Source organism: Coenobita brevimanus, chromosome 28 (assembly GCF_032717465.1).
Source record: "Coenobita brevimanus isolate Jiangsu-jjx chromosome 28, ASM3271746v2, whole genome shotgun sequence".
NCBI lineage: Eukaryota > Metazoa > Arthropoda > Malacostraca > Decapoda > Coenobitidae > Coenobita > Coenobita brevimanus.
Genome location: NC_136981.1, coordinates 14,588,806 through 14,610,449, shown reverse-complemented (window position 1 = coordinate 14,610,449; position 21,644 = coordinate 14,588,806). Strand labels below are relative to the sequence as shown.

At 42.3% G+C, this 21,644-nt stretch overlaps 1 protein-coding gene across 1 annotated transcript in view; it reads right to left on the bottom strand.

The window, feature by feature from the left end:
* Nucleotides 1-21,644, bottom strand: part of LOC145394744 (solute carrier family 22 member 6-A-like) — a 289,876-nt gene that overhangs the window by 83,459 nt on the left and 184,773 nt on the right. Inside the window, exon 9 of the mRNA XM_080268523.1 lies at nt 16,734-16,993. Within this exon, the coding sequence (XP_080124649.1) occupies nt 16,734-16,993 (260 nt within the window). The remainder of the gene's footprint in view (nt 1-16,733; nt 16,994-21,644) is intronic.

The window sequence follows — 21,644 nt, the reverse complement described above, 5'->3', positions numbered from 1 at the left end:
CCTCATCAGACAACGGGACACACTCCCCAACACCCTATACACAAGACTCCGTACAACAAATACACAAACTCAACACTCAGATAAACAATAAAATATCAGAACAGCAAACACTAAACTGGAAAAATTACCTCCAAACACTTAACCACAAAACAAACATCAGCAAACTCACAAAACACTAAACAGCATCACACTTTCCAACAGCAACACCACACAATCACACGCTGCCATCACAACAACAGACACCATACCCTCAAACAAACAACAAGCAAACACTCTTATCAATCACTTTTCACAAGTCAGCCATCTAAATTCCCATCCCGAAGACCGACGGTATCATCTGACATAAGTTCCCCACAGACCCAGACTACGCACCTTTCACTTACAACCAGACGAAGCACATCATTAACAACCATAAGCACTCATCTGCCTGTGGACCAGACAACATAAGCAACATTCACCTTGAACACCTTGGACCACAAGGCATACAAGCACTCACCAACATATCGAACTACAGCTACTCACAAAACATAATACCCAACATCTGGAAGCATGGCATTACCATCACTATCCCTAAACCCAACAAGGACCCCACGTTACCCTCCTCACACCGCCCCATCACACTCCTCTGCACCCCCTAGCCCAATCACAACATGGCTTTAGGCCACTATACTCCACAAACACCCTTTTTACAGACCTTACACAGAGGGTTTTTGATGGCATGAATTTAGCTAGGCCACCACACAGAACACACCTAATCACACTACACATCAGCAAAGCTTTTGATGCCATCCCTCGCCACAACCTCACAAACAAAATACTCAACACAAACATGCACAATAGCACAAAAAGATGGCTGGCAAACTACTTACCAGGCAGATGTGCACACCTAACATTTGTCGGTCAGTCTTTTAACATCAGAAACTTCACAAACGGCGTCCCCCAAGGATCTGTTTTGTCCCCTGCACTCTTTAACCTATACCTACACGACATACCCACACCCCACACACCACAGATACACATAGCTTCCTATGCAGGTGATATAACACTTACATGTATGCACCAAAACGCAAACACAGCTGCACACGTCATCCAACCTTACCTCAACACACTACACGAATGGTTCATCACAAACAGGCTCAAAATAGCCCCAGCCAAATCTACAGTGACCCTTCTCACAAACTGGACAGCAGAACACAGTCACATCCCACACCTCACCATAAACAACACTCCCCTACCACACACACACACACACACACACACACACACACACACACACACACACAAAATCCTTGGTATAACATACAATACATCAATATCATTTAAACAACACATCGCAAACATTAAAAGTAAAATAACATCAAGACTCAATGCCTTGAGGTCACTTGCCCATACGACATTCGGACACAACAAAGAAACCATCACCACAGTATACAAACAATACATACGTTCAGTGATGAATTATGCAAGCCTTGCCTAGGCTCCTAACCTCACCAAAACACACTACAACACTCTACAGACCACACAGAAAAGGCCCTAAAAATAATCACAGGCTGCACAGCTACTACACCCACAGACTACTTACATCAAGAAACCAAAGTCCTCAAAGTCAAGGATCACCTAGACATGAGAGGCACCCAGTTTTTTGCTGCAGCCTTCACAAACCCACAACATCCACTATATTACATGGCAGCACATCCACCCACATCAAGGAACATCAAAACAACACCCAGAACACGATACCATACACAAATACTGTCATTTCTTCCCCCTCGCCCACCTCAGACCAGCTTCCAGAAGCATATCCACACTCAGATCACTCGCCGCTCCATTCAGTCACTTAAAGACAACACACAGCTGCATGCACGGCCTCCTGACATCCACCCTTCTGAATCCTATCTCTCTCGTGAGGACAGGGTCCACCTGGCCAGGCTGAGATGTGGGAACCATCCAGCCCTCTTAAGCTACCAGAAGAGGCTGGATGACTCCGTCGTTGATGCCTGTCCAGGATGCAACACAGCACCCCATACTATTAAGCACATTATGGAAGACTGCATTGCACACAATCACCTACGCCAACAACACAACATACACTCTTTGAGAGCTCTGTGGGAAAGGCCGGTTTCGGTCATGGCCTTCCTAAGGGACTTGGGGCTGTTCGGCCAGACTGCCTAGGGACCAACTGCTGTCTGAGGAGGACTTTAAGGTCTGCCCTACTAATTGCTGCACTGGATGGTAAATAAATGCAACAGACAGTATATCAGCGGTGGGCATACAACCGCACAACAACACACTGGAGGTCAGACTGGAGGTGAACCTGTTGATTAGAGATGTTAGCCCTCACCAAAACAGCAGTATCACCAACCGGGCCTGGGGCCGGCGCAGAGTAAAACGCACAGTACCCAGGAGGTGTATGGGGAGTGGCAAAACCGACAAGAGTTTCCTGGAGACACACACACAAAGGAAAGGCAATAAAGAGGGTCCGCAACTCCTCCCAATTTCTACGTAGCCCGCGACAATTCTATTGTAGGATGGCGTTCGAGTATGCCATAGTACCCATGGTGAAAGAACAATCAGGGTAAGGGACGAGACAGCCCTATTCCTGACAAGCCACTAGAGGCATGTCGCTGCTTAATATTGCCCTTTGAAGTGGCCTGGGGCAGAGAACAGTTTAAGGATCTAAATTTCATAAAAAGCAGACTTTTCTGATCTACAGTACCAGAAGAACAGCCGACATGTCACAACAGTACCCCCGCTAATATCAGCACACCAGTCCAGTATGAGACAGCCCTAGCATGTATTCAATATGGATGGTCGGTGTTAATGCCGAAGTGGTAACATGTGTAGATGTAGGAGGATTACTGGGACCTAAGGAGGATACTGGGACTTGGGGATAGGCCCTGAAGCCTTTGCCCAGAGTCGGACACATAAAATATATATATATATATATATATATATATATATATATATATATATATATATATATATATATATATATATATATATATATATATATGAAAAATAAAAAATATGAAAATAGAAAATAGGATATAAAAAATGTAATATAAAAATATAATATAAAAATATGAAAAATAAAAATAATAAAAAAATAATAATGACAAGAACAAAATAACTCACCACTGGTGTGGTGAGTTATAATAATAATAATAATAATAATAATAATAATGACAAGAACGATATAATCCACCACTGGTGTTGTGAACTGTGACAATAACTAGAAATCTGTAACTATCCTATGGACAGTCACTAGTCTCCACAAGCTGTTTCTTAGTGACCTTGACCCATTGAGGAGATTCGGATTTTTTTTTTTTTCTGTTAGCAGAGGTCCATGACAGTTTTCATAACCTAGGCCCTTCAGATTCCCTGCTTAGTCTCTGGTTCTCCTGGAATTGTCGTGAGGCTCTGAGGCCACAATAAAAATTACAGGAAATTTGTAACTGTCTTATGGACAATCACTAGTCTCCGTCTACTTCTTATTAGTGACAACTCCATTGGAAAGATTTGGATTTTAGTTTTTCTATGAGCAATGGTCCACGCCAGGACATACTGTATAGCCAGGGCCCTTCAGAATCCTTGTATAGTCTCTGGTTCTCCCGGAATCGTCGGGAGATTCTGAGGCCAGAATAACAATAATTACTGTACCTCTGTACTTTCATTGTGTAGTCACAATAAGGTAGTTGTGCCATGTGGTAAGGTATCTGTCATATAAATAAGATCCGAGGACCCTAAGGTAACTTCTTGTGTAACATCAACAGGGGATCTGACAAGGTGTCGAAGAATGAATGACTCTGCTCCTAATTCTTACAATGACCATTTGAGAGATTTGGATTTTTTTTCTAACAGCAATGGCCCACACCAGGACAATAACCTGGGCCCTTCATATTCCTTGTGCAGTCTGTGTTTCTTCTGGAATCGTTGCGAGACTCTGAGATGATGATGATGATAATGATGATGATGATGATGATGATGATGATGATGATGATGATGATGATGATGATAATAATTAATAACAATAATAATAATACCAGTGAAAACAATAGTCTCCACCTACATAGTAGGTGAAGACTAATAACCAGAAAATGGATATTGCCATTAGCAGTTTTACTGTTTCACCATATGCCAAGGTCATCCAACTGCTTCCTCAGTTATGCCAAGGTCATCCAACTGCTTCCTCAGTTTGACTGATGGGGCCAATTCATTCCCCAAAGTCCCAACATTGTAGCTATTGCTGGACCTGGTGGCTTCAATGGCCTTCATATAGTGAACACTTTAAAGTGAAGAGTTGATCTAGTACGGTTCCCCTAGATGTGTGACAAACACGTTGGGCGAAGATGAAAGCAACAAAATCCTCACAGAGCAAAAAGGACGGAGCCCATACTATTTTCCATTGACCCCTGGGGGATCTCAGTAACTACCGGGCGAAATGGGCCCATAGTCATTTCGGACCTGCTTCCCAACCTTGGCTATGTCCCACAAAAATTTAAGTCTGTACCATTAGCAGTTTCTGAGTATTCGCGAATACACTATTTTTATAGGTTTTTGGATGTAACTTGAAAACCATTACTTGGAACTGAATGATACTTAGTCAAATGAAGACAGCAGCTGAGGGACTCAGTATGGTGGTCGTAGCTTTGAAATGGAGTGAATACGAGTTATTTTCTTTGTGAAAAAAATAATAATAATATTGACAAGAACAATATAAATCACCAATGGTGTGGTGAGTTATAATAATAATAATGATAATAATAATAATAATAATAATAGTAATAATAATAATAATAATAATAATAATAATAATAATAATAATAATAAAACAACGACAACAATAACAGCAAATGGTGCCAGGCACAACAAACCTCGACCGACAGCAGTTGTTTTATTGCTGTTAAATACTGAATCGATACTGCCATTTAGTGTTAGTATGGTACACAATTAAAGTGTAAGATAATGGCGCAAATGTTTTCAAGTTATGCCCTCTGAAAACCTGTGATCTTGCGTTTGACCTTTCGGGTCATTCAAGGTCAAAAGCCATGGTGCCAAATGAAAGCCCGTATGAGACTTCCAATATCTTGATGATAGTAAATATCTCTCTCCAACGACTTTCGAGTTATAGCCCTCTGAATATCCGTGACCTTGAGTTTGACCTTTCAAGGTCACTCAAGGTCAAAGGTCTTGGTGCCAAATGAAAGCCCATATTACGAGTTCCTGTATGTTCATAATAGTAAGCATCTATATCTTTAAATGATTTCAAGTTACAACCCTCTGTAAATCCTTGACCTTGATTGTGACCTTTCGAGTTCACTCGATTGCCTTCAAAATTCAATCACTTTCTTTGGGGACCAATGCCCACATATTCTGCAAATTTCATGTAATTTCATTCAGCCGCTTTTCCGTAATGTTGCTAACAAATAAAGAAACAAAGAAACGACTAAAAAGAATACCTCGCCGGACTACTACTACTACTACTAGTAACAATATCTAAAGGGGCACTCAGTGGAGCGCATCTCTCCGACAAGGGCAACGTAATTTCCAAACCACTTTTCATACTGGGTTAGGCTTTCTCATCATTGATTAAAGGTTCACAGAAAAAGTGTTTCCGGATCCAGAATCTCTAATACGATCCAGATAGGTCCCAAAAGTTGATCGGTTGTTCCCTGGGACATGGGCTATCCACCCCAAAAATTTGGTTCAAATCTCTTATTTAATTTTTAGTAATCCTGCTAACAGTCAAGCAAACTAACAAACATCGGCCCACAAAGTTAACAGATTGTTCCCTGGGACATGGGCTAACTACCCACCAAATTTGGTCCAAATCACTTTTAATTTCTGAATGATCATGCTAACAGACAATCAAATAAACAAACAAACAGGGGTGAAAAAAATACTCTTCTTGTCGCAGATAATAATAATAATAATAATAATAATAATAATAATAATAACAATAATAATAATAATAATAATAATGTGGCGGTGGATGGAGTAGTTGGTGAGTGGGGTGTGCCTGCAGAAGTGGATGAGAATGGCAGTGCTCTTGTGGACATAGTACGGGAAGGGGGTTGGTGACAGCTAATAGCCTCTTCAGGAACAAAATGATTAAGAGGTATACTGTACGTGGCGAGTGATGAGAAGGGTGAGTGGTGAAATGAATAAATGGAAGACAATGGCTGATTATGTGAGTGTGGATGAGAGAATGAGTAGGTATGTAATGGGTGCAAAAACATACAGAGGGTGGGGGAGTGGACTTTCTGACCACCACTTGGTGGTGGTGAAAGTCAAGGTTTAAATGCAGTGGATGAATAGAAGAAGGGAAGGACAGGAGGAAGTATTACATACAAGGAGGGTAGAATAGTTACAAAAGGATGGAAAAAAGGCAGAATATAAGCAAGCGAGAAGTGGAGGAACGATTGATTAACTATGAGTTAGCAGACGGGCGGGGGGAGGGGAAGGCGAGTGCAAGATATTCGCAGAAGAAATCTGTGCAGCATATGAGGTGGTATGTGGGGTGAAGAGTAGACAAATAGGAGTGCAGGGAAGAGCATGGTGGAATGAAGAGGTGACACAAGCAGGGGCGAAAAAGAAGAAAGTATACGGGTATAGTGAGCGCATAGGAAGCGGGGGCATGGCGGAAGTAGAGACGGAAGAGAGAGTTATATGCTGGGAGGAAGAGAGATGATAAAATTAGTATGAGGGAGTAAAAAGTGTGTGGATGAGGAATTTGGAAGGAATTTGAGTGTGAAGTGGAGGGAATGTCATAAAATATTCTCGAAGAAGTAAAGAGAGTAGACAGGGTAATAAAGAAGTTAGTATATAAACGGTAGACTGTTAGTGGAGAAGGAAGAAAAAATGAGCAGATGGAGAGAACATTTTAAGGAACTGTTAAACATAGAGAATGAAAGTAATGGGGGGAAGCGGTGGCTCAATCGGTAGAGAGGTGGCCTGCAGTTCTAACGGACCCAGGTTCAAATCCCCGCTGGGGCAGGGAACAATTTAAGGATTTGAATTTCGTTAATCTGGCTTTACTGATCTACCAGAAGACCCGCCGACCCGCCGACATGTCGTAAAAATACCCTCACTAATACCAATACACCAGTCCTGTATGAGACAGCTCTAGCATGTATTCAATATGGACGGTGGGTGTTAGCGCCGAAGTGGTGACATGTAGAGGTGTATCGTATGTAGGCGGACTGCTGGGCCTTGATAGCAGGCTGTGAAGTCTATGCCCAGAGTCGGACACATAAAAAAAAAAAAAAAAGTATAAGAGGCTGGGGAGTGGCTGGAAGATGGAGGGAGGTATGAAGGGAAGAGGAGATCAGTAGGATGGAAGTAGTGGAAGCAATGAAGAAAATCAAAATGGGGATAGGCCCAGGAGTTAATGGAGTGAGTGGTGAAATGCCGAAGCATGGGGGAGAGATAGTGGTACGAGTAGAATGGATATGGAAGATGTGCAGATTGGCCTGGGAGGAAGGTAGAGTCCCGGAGGTTCGGAAGTCAGATATAACTATTCCCCTGCCCGAAGGAAAAACGGAAATAGAAGTGTATGGTAATCCCAGGGGCAATTGTCTTCTTAGTGTATTAGAAAAAGTATATGGTAGGATACTTTGTAAAAGAGTTAGTAAAATAACAGAAGAATTAATTGTAGAAGAACAAGGAGGCTTTAGAAAGGGAAGAGGTTGTGTAACATCAGATGTTCATCCTTAGGCCTATTCTATTCTATTCTATTGCCAGACGCCTTAATCCTGCAAGGGGTGGCCACAAACAAATCGCCTGAATTTCGCCCTGTCCCCCGCCATTTCACTGCCCTGCTCTCCACTCCCCCCGCCTCATATACCTTTCCACTCCATCCCTCCATCTCATCCTTGGCCTCCCCCTCCCTCTTCCCCCCTCCACCTCACTCACATACACTCTCCTCGTTAGTCTCGCATTCTCCATCCTCTCCACAAGGCCAAACCACCTCAATGTGTTTCTCCTAACGATTCCTGTCACATCCACATCCACGCCACAACGTTCTTTTACTTCCTCATTTGTCAGTCTGTCTCTCCACGCGACTCAACATGCTCCTCTCAAATAACTAATTGTCACTGCTCTCACACCTGACTTCTGTCCCTGCAACAAGGTCCAAGCTTCACTTCCATACGTTAGAGTTGGTATCACAATACTCTCGTGTAGTAACTTTTTCACGTCCATCTTCACTACCTTGCTTCTTATCACTGTTTTCAAGGAACCAGCAACATTTCTGCCTTGTTGTACCCTTTCAAACACTTCACCCTCTAAACTTCCATCCTTACTCATCACACTATCCAAGTATCTAAACGCACTCACATTTTCCGTTTCCTCCTCATACAACCTCACTGTACATTCACTGACTTCACTTCTCACGAAAACCATAACTTTACTCTTCCCTATATTCACCTTTAGATTCCACTTCTTACATACTCTCCCAAACTCAATCACCAAGCCTTGCAGCTCCCCTTCGTCTTCACTTAACAACACAGTATCATCTGCAACAACAGTCCAGGGAGTTTCCAGCCACTGCCCTCTCTCATTAGAGCCACTCCAACATCCATTGCCCTACCTTGTATCTCTTTTATAACCCCATCCATGAACAGCCATGGAGACATGGCACATCCCTGTTTCAATCCAACCTTCGAATAGAAGAATTCACTCAATTCACTATCCACACGCACTGCAGCCTCAGCACCCTCATACGTACTCTTCACGGCATTCAACAACTTCCCATCTACTCCATATATTCTTAATACTTTCCACAATCCATGTCTATCCACTCTGTCATATGCTTTCTCCAAATCCCTGAAGGCCGCATACAACTTCTTTCCCTGCACTAGAAAGTTTACCACAAAAGATCTAAGAATGGATATCTGATCTACACAACCTCTTCCCTTCGTAAAACCTCCCCGTTCCTCTCCAAATATTTCTTCTGTTATTTCACTGACTCTATCAGTAAGTATCCTACCTTATACTTGTCCTATTGCACTAAGAAGACAAATGCCCCTATGATTACCACATACTTCTTTTTCCTTTTCTCCTTTGTACATGGGAATAATTGTACCTGACTTCTAGTCCTCCGGGACTCTACCTTCCTCCCAGGCCAATCTGCTCATTTTCCACATCCATTCTACCACTATCTCTCCCCCATGTTTCAGCATATCACAATACACTCCATCAGTTCCTGGGACTTTTCCCATTTTAACATTCTTCATTAATTCCACAACTTCCATCCTACTGATTTCTTCCTCTCTTCTCACATCCCTCAGTCTCCCAGCCATTCCCCAGCCACTTATACTCGCATTACTTTCATTTTCTATGTTCAACAATTCCTTAAAGTGTTCTCTCCATCTACTCACTTTTTCTCCCTTCTCCACTAGTAATCTACCATTATTATCTTTCACGCCCCACCTAACTTCTTTGGCACCCTGTATAACTCTTTACCTCATTCCAGAAAATTTTCTTACATTCCCTCCACTTTACACTCAAATTCCTTCCGATTTCCTCATCCACTCTCTTCTTCCTCTCTCTTACTAATCTTTTCACCTCTCTCTTCCTCTCCACGTGTAACTTTCTCTTCCGTCTCTCAGTTTCTTCTATACCCCTGTTTCTCATCCACTCACCATATGCTTTCATCTTTTGTGCCACAGCCTTTCTCACCTCTTCATTCCACCATGCTTTTCCCTGCACCCCCTCTCGTCTTCTCTTCATCCCACACACCACCTCACATTCTGCAGAGATTTCTTCTGTGAATATCTTGCACACACCTTCCACGTCCCCCACGTGCTCCAATCCATAGTTACCCAATCGCTCCTCTGCTTCCCTCTTATATTCTGCCCTTTTTTTTTTTTTTCCCATCTTCTTGAAACCTTTCCACCCTCCTTGTATGAACTACTTCCTCCTGTCCTTCCCTGCTTCTCATTTGTACTTTGATTCTGACCATCTCCAGGTGGTGGTCAGAAAGTCCACTTCCCCAACCTGTATATACTTTTGCATCCATTACACACCTTGTCATCCTGCCACCCACACAAACAATCATTCCAATTTTCTCATCACTCGCCACGTATGCCTGAGGATCATTTTGTGCCTGAAGATGGTATTGGCTATCACCATCTCCCTCCCGGCACAAATGTCCACTAAAACACTGCCATTCTCATCCATCTCTGTAGGCACACCCCACTCACCAACTACTCCATCCATCTTCACATTCCCTACTTTTCCATTCATATCTCCATTCAAAACACTGTCTCATTCTTTTGAAACTTTTCCATGCACACTTCCACATTTGTCCAGAACTCTTCTCTCACTCTGCTTGCACGATCTTGTGTTGGCGTATACACGCACACAATCGCCCACATTTGTAGTTCAACTTTCATTCTTACCCACACAATCCTTGAGCCAACTGATCCATACATTCTTATAATCTCCTTCTATCTGTTACTCACAACAATACATTCTCCTACTGCCCTCTCATTCTCACCTACTGCTCATATACCCCATCCATACTCCCATTCTCTCACACTCTCACCTCTCCAGTAAATTTCAGTTAATCATCCTTAGGTATTTAGTGGAAACGTTTCTAGCGAAGGGAAAGAAACCGTACGCGACCTTCACGGACGTGGAGAAAGCATATGACAGAGTGGAAAGACAAGAGATGTGGAAAGTATTACGATTATATGGAGTAAATAGGAAGCTGCTGTAGTGCGTATGAATAGTGAGCTGAGTGAATTTTTCTATCGGATGTTGGATTCAAACAGGGGTGTGTCATGTCTCCATCGTTGTTCAATCTGTATATGGATGGGATTATATAAGAGATACAAGGTAGGGCAGCGGATGTTGGAGCGGCTCTAATGAGAGAGGGTAGTGTTTGGAAACTCCCTGTACTGTTGTTTGCAGATGATGCTGTAGTGTTACGTGAAGACGAAGGAGAACTGCAAGCCTTGGTGAATGATCGCCTCCATATCACCCTGTCGCGCGCCATTTCACTATCCTCCCAGCTCACACCCCAATCTATCACATACCTTTCCACTCCATCCCTCCATCTCATTCTTGACCTCCCCCTCCCTCTCCTCCCCCTCCACCTAACTCATATACACTCTCATCGTTAGGCTCTCGCTCTCCTTCCTCTCCACATCACCAAACCACCTCCGTGTATTTCTCCTAACGCATTCTATCATATCCACATCCACACCACAACGCTCCATCACTTCCTCATTGGCCAGTCTGTCTTTGTAATTTCACATGCTCCTCACATATAACTAATTTCCACTGCTCTCACTCTTGACTTGTGTCCGTCCCACAAGATCCAAGCTTCGTTTCCATACATTAGAGCTGGTATCACAAAACTATCATGCAGCAACTTTTTTTTTTACTTCTATGCTTACTTCCTTATTTATTATCGCTGCTCTCAAAGAACTAGCAACCTTTCTTCCCTGTCGTACCCGTTCAAGCACTTCATCCTTTAAACTTCCATCCTTAACTATGACGCTACGCAAGTACTTAAATGCGCTCACTTTTTCCATTTCCTCATCATGAAGCCTCACTGTGCATTCTGTCACTTCATTTTTCTCGAAGACCACAACCTTACTGTTCACTACAATCACCTTTAGATTCCGTTTCTCACAGTCTCTCGTAAGCTCATTCACCAAGGCTTGCAGTTCCCCTTCGGCTTCACTTAACGACGTAGTATCATATGCAAACAGCAGAACAGGAAATCTCCAAACACTGCCCTCTCTCACAAGTGCCACTCCAACATCCACTGTCTTACCTTGTATCCCTTTTACAACTCTATCCATCTACAGCCTGAACAATCATGGAGATAATGACACATCCCTGTTTCGATCCAGCATCCAGATAGACAAGCCGGTAGGAGAAGATGGCTTACTCTAAGCGGGCCTTTCGAAGTTTAGCAGATGCTGTTCAGCCTGTACACACAAAGGGGAACCCTTCTCTTGTTAGAGTAAAAACCTACCATCTCTCACCTTTCTTTGGACACAGACTAAACCACCCAAACAACATAAAAAACTCAATACATGCATAAACACAATGAACATCGATAAATCTGAAAAATAATAAATAAAATGAAAATTTCCGTATGTGTGGTAGGTGGGGGCGTCCATCATCCACCCACTTAGTGTAGTGTTGCTCTGTTTTTAGGGTAACTCAACATTGAGTGGCAAGCCAAATGTTTTCCTGTAAACTTGGAAAGCATTTACAACGCTGGGTGGTAACCTTATAACCAACCAACATGTGTTCCCTACGTGACAATAAGTGGTTTGGCGCAGGTTAGTGCCCCTTCCCGGGAAACAACTAACTAAAAATACCAATAAGAAGCCTCGGACCAGGACTGACAAGGTGACGACTAAGGACCGAACAAAGGACATGGTACGGATAGCTACATGGAGTGTAAGGGGTGCGAATGATGAGGTGAAAGAGAGAGAGATTGTCCAGGTGCTTGAGGGTGCAAAAGTGGATGTTTGTGGATTAACTGAAACTAAATGATGAGGTAACAGTGTGAAAGAGTGGGAGTATGGATGGGTTATATCCACGGGAGTAGGTGAGAATGAGAGGGCAAAAGATGGAGTGTGTATTGTTGTGAATAACAGATGGAAGGAGAGTATAAGAGAGTATTAATCAGTTGGCTCAAGGACTGTATGGGTAAGATTGAAATCTGGATTACAAATGTGGGTGATTGTGTGCGTGTATGTACCAACACGAGATCGTGCAAGCAGAGTGAGAGAAGAGTTCTGGACAAATGTGGAAGTGTGCATGGAAAAGTCTGAAAGGAATGAGAGTGTTTTTGGATGGAGATATGAATGGAAAAGTAGGGAATGTGAAGGTGGATGGAGTAGTTGGTGAGTGGGGTGTGCCTACAGAGATGGATGACAATGGCAGTGTTTTAGTGGACATTTGTGCCGGGAGGGGGTTGGTGATAGCCAATAACCTCTCCAAGCAAAAAATGATCTACAGGTATACCTGGCGTGTGATGAGAAGGGTGGATGAGGAACTGAATGAATGGAAGGTATAATTGATTCAGTATGTGTGGGTGACAGGGTGAGAAGGTAGGTAATGAATGCAAGAGCATATACAGGATGGGGGAGGGGAGTGGTGATCAGAATCAGTGTCCAAACGAAATGGAGAAATAGAAGAAGGGAAGGACAGGAGGAAGTAGCTCATATAAGGAGGGTGCAAAAGTCGCAAGAGGATGAAAAAAGGGCAGCATATAAGAGGGAAGTGGAGGAGCGATTGGGTAAATATGGATTGGAGCACATGGTGGACGTGGAAGGTGTGTGCAAGATATTCACAGAAGAAATCTGTGCAGTATGTGAGGTGGTGTGTGGGGTGAAGAGAAGACGAAAGGGGGTGCAGGGAACAGCATGGTGGAATGAAGAGGTGAGAAAGGCTGTGGCACAAAAGAAGAAAGCATAAAATGAATGGGGCGTGCTAGAATTTGAGAGATGGAAGAGAGAATTGTATGTAGAGAGGAAGAGAGAGGTGAAAAGATTAGTAAGAGAGAGTAAGAAGAGAGTGGATGAGGGATCTGGAAGAATTTGAGTGTAAAGTGGAGGGAATGTAATGTTCTGGAAAGAGGTAGAGAGAGTTATACAGGGTGCCAAAGAAGTTAGCTGGAGAGTGAAAGATAAAAATGGTAAATTACTAGTGGAGAAGGGAGAAAAAGTGAGTAGATGGAGAGAACACTTTGAGGAATTGTTGAACATAGAAAATGAAAGTAATGCGAGTACAAGTGGCTGGGGAATGGCTGGGGGACTGAGGGATTTTTTTTTTTAATAATGAATGGAGGAAGGAAAAACAAAGGAAAAAAAAATATGTCCATGTGCCTAAAGGCATCCTCCATTCATAAAATACTTATAACAATTGGATTTAAAATTGAGAGGATTAAATATATGTGGGAAGCAACTCTCAGGAAGTGATTTCCACAGAGTAGTAGTTCTGGGGATAAATGAATTTTGATAAGCAGAGGTTCTGCATTGTGGGGGAGAGAGTGTGAGTTCATAGGCGCTCCCAGCTGCCCGAGTATTTCAGGAGAAAATGTGAAGGGGAGGCACAATTGAAGCCAGTTCGTTAGAGCACGTACGGTAAAAATATCGATAAAATAGTGCTAAAGAAGCAACATCTCTACGTACTGATAACGGAGGAAGGTCCTGAGTTATGGCAGGATTATTGATTAATCTGACTAATCTAATGTGAGAAGAGAGGAAGAAATCAGTAGGATGGAAGTTGTGGAAGCGATGAAGAAAATTAAAATTGGGAAAGCCACAGGAACTGATAGAGTGTGTGGTGAAATGCTGAAGCATGGGTGAGAGATAGTAGCAGAATGGATGTGGAAGATGTGCAAATTGGCCTGAGATGAAGGTAGAGTCCTGGATGATTGTAAGTCAGGTATAATTATTACCATGTGCAATGGAAAACGGGAAAAAAAAGTATGTGGAAATCATAGAGGCATTTGTCTTCTTAGTGTAATACGAAAAGTATGTGGTAGGATACTTCTTGACAGTGTTAGGGAAATATCAGAGGAATTAGTTGGAAAAGAACAGTGAGGATTTAGGAAGGGAAGAGGTTGTGTAGATCAGATATTCATTCTTAGATCTTTAGTGGAAAATTTTCTAGAGAAGGGAAAGAAGATGTATGCAGCCTTCATGGATTTGGAGAAAGCATATGACAGAGTGGATAGACAAGGATTGTAGAAAATATTAAGAATATATGGAGTAGATGGGAAGTTCCTGAATGCCGTGAAGAGTATGTGTGAGCTTCCTGAGGCTGCAGTGCGTGTGGACAGTGAACTGAGTGAATTTTTCTATTTGAGGGTTGGATTGAAACAGGGATGTGCCATGTCTCCATGGCTGTCCAGTCTGTATATGGAGCGGGCTATAAAAGAGATACAAGGTAGGGCAGTGGATGTTGGAGTGGCCCTAATGAGAGAGGGCAATGTTTGTAAACTCCCTGTACTATTGTTTGCAGATGATACTGTGTTGTTAAGTGAAGACGAAGGGAAGGTGCAAGGCTTATTGGATGAGTTTGGGAGAGTATATAAGAAACGGAATCCAAAGGTGAATGTAGGTAAGAGTAAACTTATGGCCTTCGAGAGAGGTGAAGTCAGTGAATGTACAGTGAGGTTGGATGAGGAAGAAATGGAAAATGTGATTGCGTTTAAGTACTTGGGTTTTGTGATGAGTAATGATAGAAGTTTAGAAGGTGAAGTGCTTGAAAGGGTACAACAAGGGAGATAGGTTGCTGATTCCTTGAAAGCAGTGATAAGAAACAGGGAAGTGAGCATGGACGTGAAAAAGTTACTACATGACAGTATTGTGATACCATCTCTAAAGTATGGAAGTGAAGCTTATACCTTGTTGGAGGGACAGAAGTCAAGAGTGGGAGCAGTAATGAGATATTTGAAAGGAGCATGAGGAGTCACATGGAGAGACAGATTGAGAAATGAGGAAGTGAAGGAGCGTTGTGGTGTGGATGTTGATGTGGTAGGAAGCGTTAGGAGAAACACATTGAGGTGGTTTGGCCATGTGGAGAGGATGGAGTGAGAGAGACTGACGAGTAGAGTGTGAGTGAGGTTGAGGGAGGGAGAGGGAGGGGGAGGCCAAGGATGAGATGGAGGGATGGAGTGGAGAGGTCTATGAGAGAGAGCGGTGTGAGCTGGGAGCAGGGCAGTGAAATGGCAGGGGACAGGGCGACATGGAGGCGATATGTGTGTGGCCACTCCTTACGGGATTAAGGAGACTGGCAATAAATTGATAGATAGATAGATGTACAGATTTTTTTTTGTAATACTCATATCTAGTCATTTCAAACCAGTTCTGCACCAATGATTTTATTTTTTTTCGGGGGGGGGGGTGAAAATATGGATATTTCTTAGTGCGATCTTCTTTCGGTCCTCTGCTTATTTTTCACTGATGTGTACGCAGTTATTTTACGAAATTTTTTGCGCTTCATTGTGAAAGACAGGATGGGTTTAGGAAGCTAAAACTGCATTAAGAGGTTCGCCAGACATTGCTCTTCAATTTGGTAGAAAAAAAATGATTTTTGAATTTGAAAAAATTGTGCCAGGGCCGACCACTGGATCCAAACAATTTCTCGACCCAAGGCCATGGAGGGCCTAAGGGTGTCGTTGCCAGGCAACGAATAGCTGCAACAGCAATTCATTTGCAAAAAAAACTATTTCACTACAGCTGTTACACCCATAATTAGAATGCTGAAATCGAACTTAACTAAAAGATTCAATACTGAAATCACCTGGTAGGGAAAATGAAAGAGTGAACTACATAATTATGGTTAGGAGTAAGAGAATCTATAAGATTTTGAATATGTGCTGAGCGCTAGTACATTCAAAAGGAGTTTGACTAAAGGTTTGTTTGTTAAATTCAACGTTTATGGACTCGGAAAGATAAATAGGCATGTCTTACAAAGGGTGACTATGCGAAGTAAATAACTGATCAGAATCAATTCTGCTTGTATATTATCCTCTTTACTATGTGGAAAAAATACATTTTGAGCAATAACGATATCGTAAAACAAAGTATTAAAACTGTTTTTTACCAAATTAAGGAAACCTCCTTTACTTACTCCTTTTACCATACCATTGTCAATACCAGATAAGTTGCGAGAGCATTACAACACTCCTAAATATATTACCAGAACACCCATAAGTGAAGGCAATTAAATATGATTTGCCAAACACAAACCTTGAGGAATGAATGATAGGGCTATCACAGCCATTCCTGTGACAAAAAAACAGAGTATAGCCGGTATTTTGCGCCCAAGTACAGCCAGGATGGGACCGGCAAGGATGTAGGCTGGGAGTTCTATCAGGCCATTCAAACTCATGTACAGAAACGGGTTGGTGCTGAAGTTGACGGCGCTTAGACTCAGGCCGAAGTACACCAGCGAGGCCGTGAAGAAGTTGAGGCACACCACCAGAGTCAACATACACAGTCGTCGGGTTCTGGAAGTTATGGAAGGTATTCATGTAGTCACACTCATCAGTTATTTTACAACTGATCGAAAGGGTGTGAGAGCTAAGGGGTCTGGTCAACTGAAAGACACAACTAGAAAACAAAAATTTTCTTCTAAAATTATTAAGATGTAAGAATGGCAAAAGTGCACAGATAATAGATGGGAAAAGCACAGAAACATAGTATTCCACCAGCTACAAATACATGTTTGTGGCTAAGGTGTGGAATGTAGTAATAGGTATAAGACTCCCAATATGCAGATGACAAACGTGCTGAGATAAGATCTGAAAAAAAAGCACAGAAACAAGAGAGCAGATTTGGAGACCTATACCCGTTACTACATTCCAAACTTTAAACACAAACCTGCAGTTGGTGGAATGTAGTAATGAGTACAGGTCTCCAAATCTCCTCCCATCCTGTCTGCTCTCTTGTTTCTGTGCTTTTTTCACCTAGTATCTCAGCACATTTTCCCTCAGCAAATTTGGAGATCTATACCCATTACTACATTCCACACCTTAGCCACAAACACGTATTTGTAGCTGGTGTAATGCTCTTGTTATCGCCCGCCTTTAAAAGGCGGGGCGATAATGTTTTTGCCTGTGTGTGTGTGTGTGTGTGTGTGTGTGTGTGTGTGTGTGTGTGTGTGTGTGTGTGTGTGTGTGTGTGTGTGTGTGTGTTCATATGTCTCATGAACGGCTTGAGCTATCAATATGAAACTTTCAGGGTATCAAGATATGGCCAAAATCTTGGACGAGCTCGGAAATGGGCACTCGGGGTCAAGGTTAAGGGCACCAAAATGGCTGCCGAAGGTCAGCTAGTTTTTATCGCCCGCCTTTAGCACCATTATACCTCATGGAAGGCTTGAGCAATCAACATTAAACCTTCAGGGAATCAAGATATGGCCAAAGTCTTCGACGAGTTCAAAAATGGGCACTTGGAGACAAGGTCAAGGAAACCAAAATGGCTGCCAAAGGTCAACTAATTTTTATCACCCGCCTTTAGCACCGTTATATTTCATGAACGGTTTGAGCTATCAACATGAAACCTTCAGGGTATCAAGATATGGCCTAAATCTTGGACTAGGCCAAGAGCATATTCTGGCGAGCGATTAGCATTCGGCTCCTGAATGTTTTTCCTTCATTTCTGCGCTTTTTTCATCTCTTATCTTGTACTGTACATTTGCCATTCCTACTTCTTAACAATAATTTTAGATTATTTTTTTTTTCTAGTTTATGATAATTTTGTGGAAGTATAATGCGTAATGCAAGTGTCAGATTTGGACTGTTACATGCATAGCATGATTTCAGCATTCCAAGCATGCATGTACATGTATCACGTGATGTGATTTGGATACTTCTCTCTTACAAGCATAGCAAGATTTCAGTAAGTATGCGCAACTTCTGAACATGCATTTTTACCAAGCTCTTACGTCTGGCGCCAAGCTGAGAGATTGAAAGACATAATCATAGGCGAAAACAATGACAAATTAAACTAAATAACAGTGAAAAAACAATGACATATTATTTTGTTTCTGTCATATTGAAGAAGGTAACGTGGTCTGTAGCACTGGTAAATCACACTTGGGGCAAACACTAGATGCTATGCACGTACGCACGCGCACATGCGTAACACCATGCACATACTGTACGTGTAATGGAGAAGTATCCTGAACTGCATCAGGCTTAATCATGAAAGTCAGTAGAAAACTAGCTCGCTTCCCAGGATTGACTGGTATTCAAAGGTAGCGTCTAATCTATTGTTAACCTACGCAAAAGAAGAAAGCACTCTTGTCGAAAAGCAGAGGCAAGTTGAGACCCGGAGAATAACACTGTAAGTTGAGGCTAGCTACGGTAAAGCGATTCTGTTTAGACTTCTGTTGTCTAGTAGAACATAGCTCCATTGCTACTGCAAGAGCAAAATGAGGGTGCTTCCCTGTGAAAAGAAGTGTTTCGGTACATTCTTTAACTGTAGGCGCGCTGTAGCTAACAAATATTGCGCAAATTGGCGTACTTACGCGTGACCGCGATGCGGTTTTCAGGCAACAACTCGAGAACTGTAGCCTGAATAATTTTCTAAACATGAAAATAAGCATCTCCATTTGACAAGAAGCGTTTTGGTGTATAGGACGTTCGCATTCGGATTTTTGTTTTGGAGTTGTGACTGTTGAAGAAAAAGGAAAAAAAGAACAAAATTGATATTATTGCGGATCGATTTTGGACTCCTTAGAAGGTCAGTAAGACTTTGAGAGTATTTTTACAGTTGAATAGCGAAGGTCTTTTAGTTCAAAAGCTTAGAAATGGGCTTTGAGACAGTTTTTACGCGAGCGCTCCTATGCCCTACGTACTGTACTCGACGCCATTTTGAACCTGCGCCATTCCTGCTTACGGAGTGGCTCCCGAACACCGTGATATATGTCAATGAACGCTTTTCTTCAGCATTCCCTATGAGATCACGCAAAGAAATCTAGTGAAAAAAGAAAAGGTTTGAGACTCAGTTTATGACAGCAAACCCCAGATGCACAAACTATTGTTAGTCACTGTATAATTTCATTCACTCATAAATCCTACAGGGGATGGTGGTGCGTTGAAGCGGCTGCTCTGATTATTATAATCAGGTGTGTAATGTAAACAAATGGGGCCACATGGATCTCATGCCCACCACACCCTGTCATACCTGTAAGTGAAGGTGTTTGTAATATTTCTTTTCTCACTTTTTACTTATTCGATTGTGGCTAAAGCTCATGAAAAAGGTGTGAACTTTGACTTTAAGAGTTGGTTGTTTCTACTGAACACGTCCGTATGGCAAAAAAAAAAAAAAAAAAAAAAAAAAAAGCAAACCGTAATGTTGTATATCTTTTTTTTTTTTTTTTTTTTGAGGAAGAAGGAACCAAAGGCAATGAGCCCGCAAAACTGTTCCTTCCAAGAGAAAAAACAAAATACAAGAGAGAGCCAAATTCAAGATCCATTCGTTTTGAGATGCCTGGACACACTGCGTTTGAAAGACTGGAGATCATAGGAAGCAGGAAATACAGAAAGAGGGAGACAGTTCCAGAGTTGACCTGTTGCATAAATGAAGGACTGGGAGTAACGGTTAACTCTTGCATTAGAGAGTTGAACAGAAAAGGGGTGAGAGTTTGCTGCTAGACGGGTGCTATGCGCCCGTCGTAGAAGTGGAGAAATGCATGCAGACAGTTCCGAGGAACAGTGACCATTGATGTAGCGATATAAAAGAGATAAAGATGCAACATTGCGGCGAAGAGACAGAGGTTGAAGGGAGTCAGTAAGAGGGGGAGAGTTAATGAGACGAAAAGCCTTTGACTCCACCCTATTGAGAAGAGCTGTATGTGGGGAGCCTCCCCACACATGAGAGTTGTACTGCACACAGGGGCGGATAAAACCCCTGTATAGTCATTATTTGTGCAGGGACAAAGAAGGAACGGAGTTGGCTTAGCACATCCAATCGCTTGGAAGCAGATTTTACAAGAGATGTAATATGATCATTCCAAGACAAGTCCCAAGCAAATGAAATCCCAAGCATGTTCAACGATGATGCAGGATTAAGTTGAGTATTATTAAACATAAGTGGGTATACCTGTGGAAGATTTTGTCGGGTTGATAGGTGCAAAAACTGAGTCTTTGATGCATTAAAAACCAGATCATTTTTTACCCCAGTCAGAGATACGAGCCAAGTCAGACATTAGGTGTCCCATAGCCTCATCCCTTGCCTGTTGAAGTAACTGCTGAGATGGACGTTGTGAGAATCGAATGGAAAGGTGAAGGCTGGAGTCATTAGTGTATGAGTGGATATGGTTAGATGTACAGCTTAGAAGGTCATTGATGAATAAAAGGAAGAGAGTTGGTGATAGGACAAAGCCCTGAGGAACACCACTGTTATAGATCTAGGAGACGAACGATAGCCGTCTACAACAGCGGCTATAGAACAACCAGAAAGGAAGCTAGAGATGAAGGCACAGATAGAAGGATAGAAACCGTAAGAGGGCAGTTTGGAAATTAAAGATTTATGCCAGACTCGATCGAAAGCCTTTGAGATGTCAAGTGCAATGGCAAAGCTTTCGCCAAAGTCCCGAAAGGAGGATGACCAGGAGTCTGAAAGGTAGGTGAGAAGATCTCCTGTGGAGCGTCCCTGACGGAACATATACTGACGATCAAAAAGAAGGTTGTGATAGGATACTTTAAAATTTTTCTATTAAGAATAGACTCAAAAACTTTTGAGATACAGGATGTTAAAGCAATTGGACGATTGTTAGAGGGTTGGGAATGGTCACCCTTCTTTGGGACTGGCTGAATGAGAGCAAACTTCCAGCAAGAAGGAAAGGTACAAGTTGGTAGACAAAGGCGAAAGAGTTTGCCTAGGCAGGGTGTAAGCACAGAAGCACAGTTCTTGAAAACAATATGAGGGACTCCATCAGACCCATATGCCTTATTAGTACTGAGGCCAGCAATGGCAGAAAATACATCAGCTGAAGAAATTTTAATGTTAGCCATGAGGAAGTCAGAGGGGGGAAGTAATGGAGGAACAGCGCCGGAATCGTCTAAGTTGGAATTGGAGAAAGTCTGTGCGAAGAGATCTGCTTTATCAGTAGAAGAAATAGCTACAGAGCCATCAGAGTAGAAAAGAGGA